The sequence below is a fragment of the Phodopus roborovskii genome, unplaced genomic scaffold (assembly GCF_943737965.1).
Source record: "Phodopus roborovskii unplaced genomic scaffold, PHOROB, whole genome shotgun sequence".
In the NCBI taxonomy this organism is placed as follows: domain Eukaryota; kingdom Metazoa; phylum Chordata; class Mammalia; order Rodentia; family Cricetidae; genus Phodopus; species Phodopus roborovskii.
In genome coordinates this window covers 12429453-12438919 of record NW_026126636.1, presented here as the reverse complement: position 1 = coordinate 12438919, position 9467 = coordinate 12429453, and the positions used below count along the sequence as shown (strand labels likewise).

Below are 9467 nucleotides of genomic sequence, written 5' to 3'. Positions count from 1 at the left end.
TCTCACTTCATCCAGATGGGGGAGGTAGGGAGAGCTCCTATCCCTACACTTTCTGATTAGAGATTTCCCATGAGCTGTCACACATCTGTCACAGTGACTGAGGGAGAGGCCAAGAGAGGCAGGAAGAATTGGCAAAGGACTGAGACAATCAGGAAGTTGGATTGCCTGCTGCGGGGGAGCAGGAAGGAGGGGCCATCTTGACATCAGAGCTTGGTGAACTTTATCTGCCCCCATGCAGTTTCCCATGGGCCCTGCCTGCATCTTCTTGAGGAAAGGCATTGCTGAGAAGCAGCGGGTGAGGTGGGAATGATGCAGGAGGTGTCAGGAAGAGCAAGGGGACCTGGGGGCATCGGGGGAAGTGGTATGAAAGTGCTGAGGATCAAGGGGAGCAGCTGGAGAGAGCATGAACTGAGTCCAGGTAGCACTGTGTGGGCACAAAGAGCAGCAATCAGAAGCCAGGAGCAAAGGGTGGAGTGAGAGAAATATAAAAGGGAGATGGGATGGAGCCATTGCTGTTAACGTCATTGTTTTATATGGGAAGTCATACTGTGATGGTGGCGATGATAATAATAGATGGTGCTGCTGATGGTGGTGATGACAATGGTGATAGTGATGGTGGTGGTGCTGCTGCTTCTGATGGTGGTGATGGTGTTGATGATGCTGATGATGGTATTAACAATAGCTACTGCTCACTGAGTCTTGCTGTGTGCCTAGTCCTATGCAAAAGGGTTTACATGCTTGATAGCATTCAGTCCTCAGAACATCACATGAGGTTGGGTATGATTACATTCCTGTTTTATGAGTGAGCAAACAGACCGTTAAATCATGAAGTATTTTGTTTTAAGTCTATATAGTTAATGAGTGGCACAATTGTATTTGTTTACTTATTCGGTCCTGTTTGCTTCTTAGGAACATGTTCTTCATTGCAAGGCTATAAAGTCACCAGACGGGGGAAGAAAAGAAAGGAGAGAGTAGGGAGGGAAGGGAGAAGATGGGAGGGAAGAGAAGAGGAGGGGACACGGGTCAAGATGGGGCAAGGCAGAGCAGGGAAGAGAAACCAGGAGAAAGGAAGTGAAGGGAAGATAGGGGAGGGGAGAGGGAAGAGAGGAGGGGAGGTGAGAGATTGTATGGGAAGAAAAGAAGAAAGATAATCCAAAGTGAGGAGATCTCCAGTTAGAAGGCTGATAAGGAACAAATTCCCAGGCACTGCGCCTGCTAACCAAGCGTACTCATGTGTAGGGAACAGTTCTCAGATGTGAGACTGACACTGAATACTCTTCATGAACCACTCTGAACACTTGTTTCTCACACCCTGGGAACGAGGATGGAGGTGCAGGAATCAGTGGGATGTAGCAGAAGGAATTTGGCACGGGAGTCAGGAGTCCTACTGTCTAGTCCTAGCCCCGTGTCTGACCTCTGAGTGACCTCTAAAGAGTATGCATGCCGTAAAGCAGAAGAGGGTATTACTTCAGGGAAGAAATGGACTGGGAAGAGAGGAACATATGCTAGATGTGGTCGTGATGCCTAAGACAGCAGAGGACAATGATACAGACGTGTGACAACATTGCAGTGCAAACCCATTTCTTTGTTAACAAAAAGGATGAAGTGGCTGAGTATGCATCTTAGCTGGCAGAGTTTATCTTATACATATGAGGCTCTGGGTTCAATCCCCAGTTCCATATAAAGTGTGCGTTGTATGATGTTACTATAATCCCAGTGCCTGGGAGATGGAGGCAGGAGGATCAGAAAAGTTCAGTCATTGTTGGAGACTAGCCTGGGCTACATGAGACTCTTTCTCAATCAGTAAACAATAGAATAAATCCATAAGGGCCAGTGAGAATGTTCAGCAGGTAAAGGCACCTGTTTCTAAGTCTGACGACCTGAGTTCTGTCCCTAGAATGGTAGAAGGAAAGAACTAACTGCCTTGAATTGCTCTTTGACTCCTCACAAGTACTTGGCAAGTGCTTACATTTCTATTTATGAACTGCATGACCTTTGGTAGGCTCATTGATATCTCCATTCTTCAGCTTCTCATGAGTAAAATTAGAATATTTGAGTCTACCACACTAACATGGTCCTGAGGTTTAAACACAATGAAAGGACTGAACACAGACATCCCTCTGAACACAGTAGATGAGGCATATTGCGTTTTCATCATCTGGAGAAGAGGTTCTAACTCCCTCATGTTTAGGACTGATAGTCAGAGATTAAGATGGGAGACGGGAAATGAGAGGGGATGGGAGAAAAGGGTGGTCAGCGAAGAGCTGGGGATGGGAGGTGAAGATGGAAGGAGGAAGATTAAGAAGGACCAGAAAGCTTGATAGAACAATGGGCTTGTTTGGGGAAGTGGGACTTTTCCAATGTCCTCTCCTTGTGTTGTGTTCCTTTCAGGAGAGACCACTGGGACAGGACGAGATTGATGGTAACCCCTTGCTCAGACGCCCTTCCACGCTAGCTACCATTGCTGTCCCCTCCTCCATTTTTGTGTAAATCCTTTCATGTGAGGATTCCTTTCCCCCTCCTCCCTGCTAAGTGCAATTTGCATAGCTCATTTGGTGTCATTTTGGGTTCTGTTTCCCAAGTGTTGACAGTGTGTCTTCTCATTTGCACAGGTCTGCGAAACTCAGAAATGATGCAAGTTTTAGAGTGATTTAAAAAACATTGCTGTTTTTCTTTCAGTGCTCTTGGGGGCCATCTTCTCACTAGCATGCTTTATGTATCCCTGCTTTTTTTATTTAAGTCATTTAGTTCATTACACATATTCTTTGTAGACTCTCTAGTTATGTCTTATTGATAGTTTCCAGAGAGAGCAGTCTTCACCACTGACTGTTTCAAGTTGCTCTATAGCTCATCTTCTTTAATTTTTAGAGCTCCGGGAAGCATTTCTTGAATTTGACAAGGACCGAGATGGATTCATCTCTTACAAGGATTTGGGCAATCTCATGAGGACAATGGGTTACATGCCTACGGAGATGGAGTTGACTGAGTTGGGCCAGCAAATCCGGATGAACCGTGAGGGCAGGGGTCTGGGACATGCTGGAGTTAGGACAGGGTGGGAGTTCAGGTGTTCAGGTTGAGAGTAGCACTTTAAATAAGAAGTTCGTTAAGGGGAAAGAAATGTCTTCCAGAAGGCACCTCGGACTGTGCTTCTTTAGAAGTGGTTAGGAAGAGGACTATTTTTTAAAAAAAATTAATTTATTATTTTACATGTCGATCCCAGTTCTCCCTCCCTGTCTCCCTCCCTCCCTGTTTCCCTCTCTCCCTCCCTCCCTGCCTGCCTCCCTTTTACCCTCTCTGCTCCCTCACAGATCTAGATACCAGTTGCATCTTTTATTATTAAAAATGTTAAAGATTTAAAAAATCATGTGTATGAATTTTTGCCTGTGCACCAAGTATGTGCCTGGCACCTGCAGAAGCCAGAAGAGGGTATCAGATTCCCTGGAACTGGGGTTACATACACTCATGAGCTGCTAGGTGGGGTCTAAAAACTAAACCCAGGCCCTCTGTAGGATAATAGCCAAGCCTGTCCAGCTTCCCACTTTAAATTTTCAAATTGCATTTATATATTTTGTGTGTTGATGGAGGAGGGGGTACATGTGACTGTCACAGCAGCTGTGTGACAGAGGACAATTTGCAGGAGTCTGCTCTGTCCTTTTACCATGTGGGTCCTGGGGCTCAAACTCGATGTTGTTAAGCTGGGCAGCTGGTACTTTTTACCTGCCAAGCCATCTCCCTGGCTCATGAGTTCCACTTTCATTACTCATTGTGGTCATTTTGAACAGTGGAATATTTCTGGCCCTTGTCTGCTGTTTCCATATCTGCAGGTTCAAGCAAGTGCCAACAGAAAATATTTAGAAAGGAACTGTGTCTGTACTAAATATTTTCTGCCTCTCCTTGTTTCCCAAACAATACAGCATAGCCATTATTCACAGAGCATTTCAGTGTAGCAGATAACTGACAATCTAGAGGCGACTACAGCATATGGGAGACTTCATGTGCAGTATACACATATTGCGACACTTATGGTAGGGACTTGAGCATCAGCGTGCTTTGGTATGCCATGGATGTCCTAGTATCAGTTTTCAGGGGATGCAAAGGGATGGCTGTCATCTTACCTGAAAGGGACTGGTCCACATTTCTTCTATTGATCTATAGATGGGGTGTGAATAAATCTTAAATCAGTAAGAGATTTGCTGAGTGAGTCTGGCCAGATGACTCCTTGGTTAAGAACGTCTACTGCTCTTTCAGAGACCCTAAGTTCAGATCCCATCACCCTTGTTGGGCAACTTATAGCCATCTGTAGCTCCACCTGCAGGGGACTCCGATGCCTGCTTCTGGTCTCTGTGAGCATTGCACTCATGTGCACACACACACACAGAGTTTAAAATGATTAAAATTAAAGAGATTTGCTGAAGATCACCCAGGTATACCTACATCCTTTGTCTAATAAGTTTGTTCACATTAGAGCAACCTAAGGGCTTGACTTGGTTGAGAAGAGGAAGAGAGTCAAAATCCTTAGCATGCAGGAAGATGGGAGCTGATTTATTTCTGACTTGAATGGGAGAATGTGGGATAGAAGCTCAGAGCCTATGGAATCTTTGCCAACCATGCTCCTTCTTCCTCAGTCGGTGGCCGTGTAGACTTTGAAGACTTTGTGGAGCTGATGACCCCCAAATTACTTGCAGAGACAGCAGGGATGATTGGTGTCCAGGAGATGCGAGATGCCTTCAAGGAGGTGAGTTAATAACTCTATAATGCTGAGAAAGAGGGGAGGGAGACCCCAGGGGGCTAGTTTTATTAGTTTACACCATGGGTATTGCCCCACCAAAATCAGCTAGTTGTGATTAGACACAGAGGGAAGGAGAATCACTTTCCAAAACACTTGGCAATATGTAGTCATCTTATTTGACCAGGACATACACTATTAAAAGTAAGCACTCATGTGTTCCCGTTGTACATATGAAGAAACTGAGGATCAAGGATTGCAAATGATACCCAATACCCCGTGTTCCCTAAATGCTGGGGCCTATAATCTTGATTGCTGCAACAGGAAGGAAGAATCTGATATTTCCAGAATGGCAGAGTTGTTCTAGGAAAGGAAGCTTCAAGTACAGATGCAGTAGGATAGGAAGATGTTTGTTGACCAAGTGCTGGACAGAACAAGAAATGGACCAGATCTCCAGGATCTGGGGGCGTGGCCCAATGGTCTAGCACTTGTGTAGAATCCCCCAGTGAGGGGCTGCAGATAAGGCTCAGTGGTAGAGCCTCTATAGAATCACCCAGTGAGGGTTTTGCAGTAGAATACTGCTTTAGTGTATGCAAGGCCTTGGTCTCTCTTTGGCTTTCATGTCACATGTATTCTATTATCCTCTTCCCTCTTCCTCCCTCCCTTAGATTCTCTTCTTCCCCTCTTATTGTCTGCTTTCTAGTGTCATGGACTACACATGCATACTCATACATACTCAAATTTAAATATGTGTTCCGTGTATAAGAGAGAATATCTGATTTTTTTTGTCTTTCTTCATTTGACTTATTTTGTTTTAACACAATAGTTTCCAGTACCATCCACCTACTTGCAAATGCCATAATTAAAATTTTTGTTATGGCTGAATAAAACTGTCAAAGAATAAATAAAATTATTCTATTAAATATACTAACTATAATATTCTATTAAATAAAATTATAGTATTATGATACACATAATAATTTATAAAAATATAGTGATATATGATAATAATAAAATTCATGGGGCCAGTAAGATAGTTCAGTGGGTAAAGGCACTTGCTGGCAAGCCTGATGAACTGAGTTCATTTCCCCAGGACTCACACAATGGAAGGAGAGAACCAATTCCTGCAAGTTATCCTCTGACCTTCACAGGTGTACCATGGCATGCATGTACCCATACACACACACACACACACACACACACACACACACACACACACACACAAACAATGTAATGATTTGTTTAAAGACAAAGAAAACAAACAAAAGATAAGGAGAACTAGGAAGCTCCTGGCCATGATGGATATATCTGCCACAATAGTTGTGATGATGATTCCATGAATCTATGCGTATGTCTAAACTTTCCAGCTGTGTCCATTATACCTACATAGCTCTTTGTGTATCAGTTACACACCAATAAAGATGTTAAAATGATGTAGATGAAATTTTAAAAGAAGACCTATAAATAAAAAAAATGAAAAAAATGTAAAAGGTGGGTGGGTGGAAAGCCCTGTTCTTGAGGAGCCAACACTCCATTGGATGACATGTCCTCAATACTTAGTTTGGTTCTTAACCTCCAGTGAACGTCCTGGAACCCTGACCTTCCCTGAGGCTGTAATCTAGCCTCGCTAAAGCTAATCTAGCTTCATTGCTCCTGTTTAGTTTGATGCCAATGGAGATGGAGAGATCACACTGGCCGAGCTGCAGCAGGCCATGCAGAGGCTGCTGGGGGAGAAGCTCACACCTAGGGAGATTTCGGAGGTGGTCCAGGAGGCTGACATCAATGGAGATGGCACTGTTGACTTTGAAGGTAATACACTGGGCAAAAATCCAGGAGTCTCCATCCGTTCCTTCTCTACGTGCTTCTCCAAGCCACCCACTCCTTATCCTTCTCCAAGTTTGCATTAGAAGGTGTGTCCCAGTTTCATTTCTGTTGCTGTGATAAAACAGGTCTCTCATTGGCCTTTGCTCAAATAGCTTTCTCATGCAGAAACCACCTGTCCAGGGATTGATGTTGCCCACAGTGGACTGGGACCTGTTCTATCCATTAGCCAAACAGTGCCTCACAGTTATGCACACAGGCAAATCTGGTTGGGGCAGTTCTTCTTGAGGTTTCCTCTTCCCAGACAACTCTAGATTGTGTCAAGCCGATAATAACTATAAACTAGAATACTAGTATGTGTACTAGTGTACACATGTATGTGAGATCATGTCTGAGGGAGGCATAAGTTGGCTACTTCAAGTTTGAATTGTGATATTCTCTGGTTTAACGTACCCAGCACCCAGCTACTGCCTTCAGGCATGGGGCCAAAATGTGTAGTCTGTTCTCCAAGTCCATGTCTCTTTAGCCCACCCAGCCCTGTCTTCTGCAACCATGCTGTGAATTGGTTTATCCTGGGGAAACATGTTTCCTATCGCACATCCTTCAACTTCTCTTCCTTTGTAACTCATGTCCTGTCTACTTGTTGCACTTCTAAGACTTATGCATCCCACCCCAAGGACACATGTCAATCATCTTTTGCCAAGAATCTCCCCTCTCCCTTGCCTGAGTGCATTAAACCTGACTGTGAGCCTTACAGGCGTCTTTGATTTTTCTGTGGAACTTACGTTGTGTTTGTTACCATGCTTCAGGACAGCTGAGAGTCTCCTGTCCCCCTTTCCCTTTTGCTGGTGTTTGTGTGTGAGGCCAATGTACGATATCAGAGTTGTGTATTGGGGTGTCCCGTTCTATCAGTCTCCACTTTATTCCCTCTAGACAGAGGCTCTCTCTGAACCTGAAGCTAGGCCGGCAACTTGCAAGCCCCAGCAACCCTCCTCTTACCACCTCCCGCAGCACTGTTACAGGTGCACACTGCAGTGTTTAATGTGAGCACCAGGGGTCCAAGCTGAGCTTCTCATGCTTCTGCAGCAAGCACTCTTATCCATTGATCCAGCTCCCCAGGCATCGAGAAAGAACTTTTATTTAGAATTTCATTTTACATTCCAACCAAAGTTCTTCCTCCCACCCCTTCTCACTTACCCCCTGCAAGCCCACCCCATCCACTCCTCCCAACAGGCAAGGGCTTCCGTGGGGAGTTGATAAAGTCTGGCACACTAAGTTGAGGCAGGACCAAGCCCCTCCCCCATGTGTTAAGTGTGAGCATGGCATCCCCTCATAGGGAATGGGGTCTAACAAGCTAGCTCATGTATCAGGGATGGATAGATCCTGGTCCTACTGTCAGGGGCCCATCTGATAGCCCAAGCTTCACAACTGTCTACTATATATGGAGGGCCTAGTTCAGACTCACGGAGGCTCCACAGCTGTCAGTCCAGAGTTTTGAGTTTCCATGAGCTTGGTTTGGCTGTCTCTGCAGCTTTCTCTGTCATGTATTCCTTCTTCTGAGAGAGGACTTTTTAAAAGCCATGTGTGCTCTATAAGTCCTCAGATGGGAACTTAGTAAATTCGTTGGGTGCCTGCTGGCTCTTATTAGTCTCAGATATATTCTGTGCCTCAGTGAAAATAGGGAAGAGGTGAAGGTGAGGCTATCAGACGGATATTTTAGCCAACTACAAGCAAGGATACGGTGACCTCAAGACATGGAAGAGCCAGCAAATTCATCTGGCATTATGTCTAGACAAAGTAATGGGCGATCTGTTCATTCAGGGCATTCCATTCACTGTCCACTTGATCTCGAACAGACCATGGTCCCTTGCTAGCCTCTATTTCTTTTCTATAAGATGGCACCAGGAAGGTCGAAAGATAGAACAAAGACTGGAGATATAGCTCAGTAGGTAAAAGTATCTGCCTGAGTTTGGATACCTAGCAGCCATGTGGAAAAAAATTATTAAACTGGTGGGGAACAGTGGTAGATAGAGATCAGAGGTTCACTGCAGTTCCCCGGCCATCAGCTTAATAAAGAATTGATAAGGTGAGTCTGGGGAGATGGCTCAGTGATTAAGAGTGTTATCCATTCTTCCAGAGGACCCAGAACCCCTGGCAGTTCACAGCTCCAGTTCCAGAGAGATAGGTATCTATTCTCACTGGGCATGTATGTATGTGGTGCACAGGCATACACACAGGCAAAACACAAATATACATTAAAACAACAACAATTAGTGAGTCCCAGGTTTGGTGATGGGCCCATTTTCAAGGGAATGAGACGTGGAGAATTGGAGGATGACACTGGGCATCTTCCTCTGGTCTCCACATGTACATACATGAATATACCCACACACAAGAGAAAGAAATGATGGCATAAATTTCATATCTAAAATATATTTCAATAAAAGATAAAACAAATGAAACTAATAATTTCTATTTTATAAGCACTTTTAGTATGTTTTATGGATATTGTATCATATAGAGTTCAAATGATTTCCTGAAGATTGATGCCACTGCCTGCAACACAGGAAAAGCTCCCCAAAGTAACCCCAGTTGGTTTTACTAAGAGGAGCTTCACAGGACATTTTCTTTTTCAGAGTTTGTGAAGATGATGTCTCGTTGAAGAGGTAATAAGCTCCAGACACATGCTGCCTTGTCAACATGGGTCAAATGCTTATAGAGGACTGGATTCCCAGGCGCCCTTGAAGGGTGGAGGGAGGGAGTGGACTTCACCCATGGTGTGGACCTGGGTGTAACTGCCAACAGTTACTTTGCTTCTTGGGAGCAGAGACATGCATAAAAGCAAATTTAGAAGGAAGACTATGTACATAAATGTGAATCACACTAGTATCCAGCTGTCACTCAAACATTCTAGGGACTA

General features: G+C 44.5%; 1 protein-coding gene across 1 annotated transcript; it reads left to right on the top strand.

Annotated features, from left to right (window-relative positions):
* The first annotated feature begins 232 nt into the window (after positions 1-232).
* Cabp5 (calcium binding protein 5) lies at positions 233-9209 on the top strand. The gene is made up of 6 exons (XM_051207639.1): positions 233-295; positions 2392-2422; positions 2869-3012; positions 4626-4735; positions 6388-6535; positions 9184-9209. The coding sequence occupies exons 1-6, from the start codon at positions 233-235 to the stop codon at positions 9207-9209; spliced, it is 522 nt and encodes a 173-aa protein (XP_051063596.1).
* Positions 9210-9467: the final 258 nt, after the last annotated feature.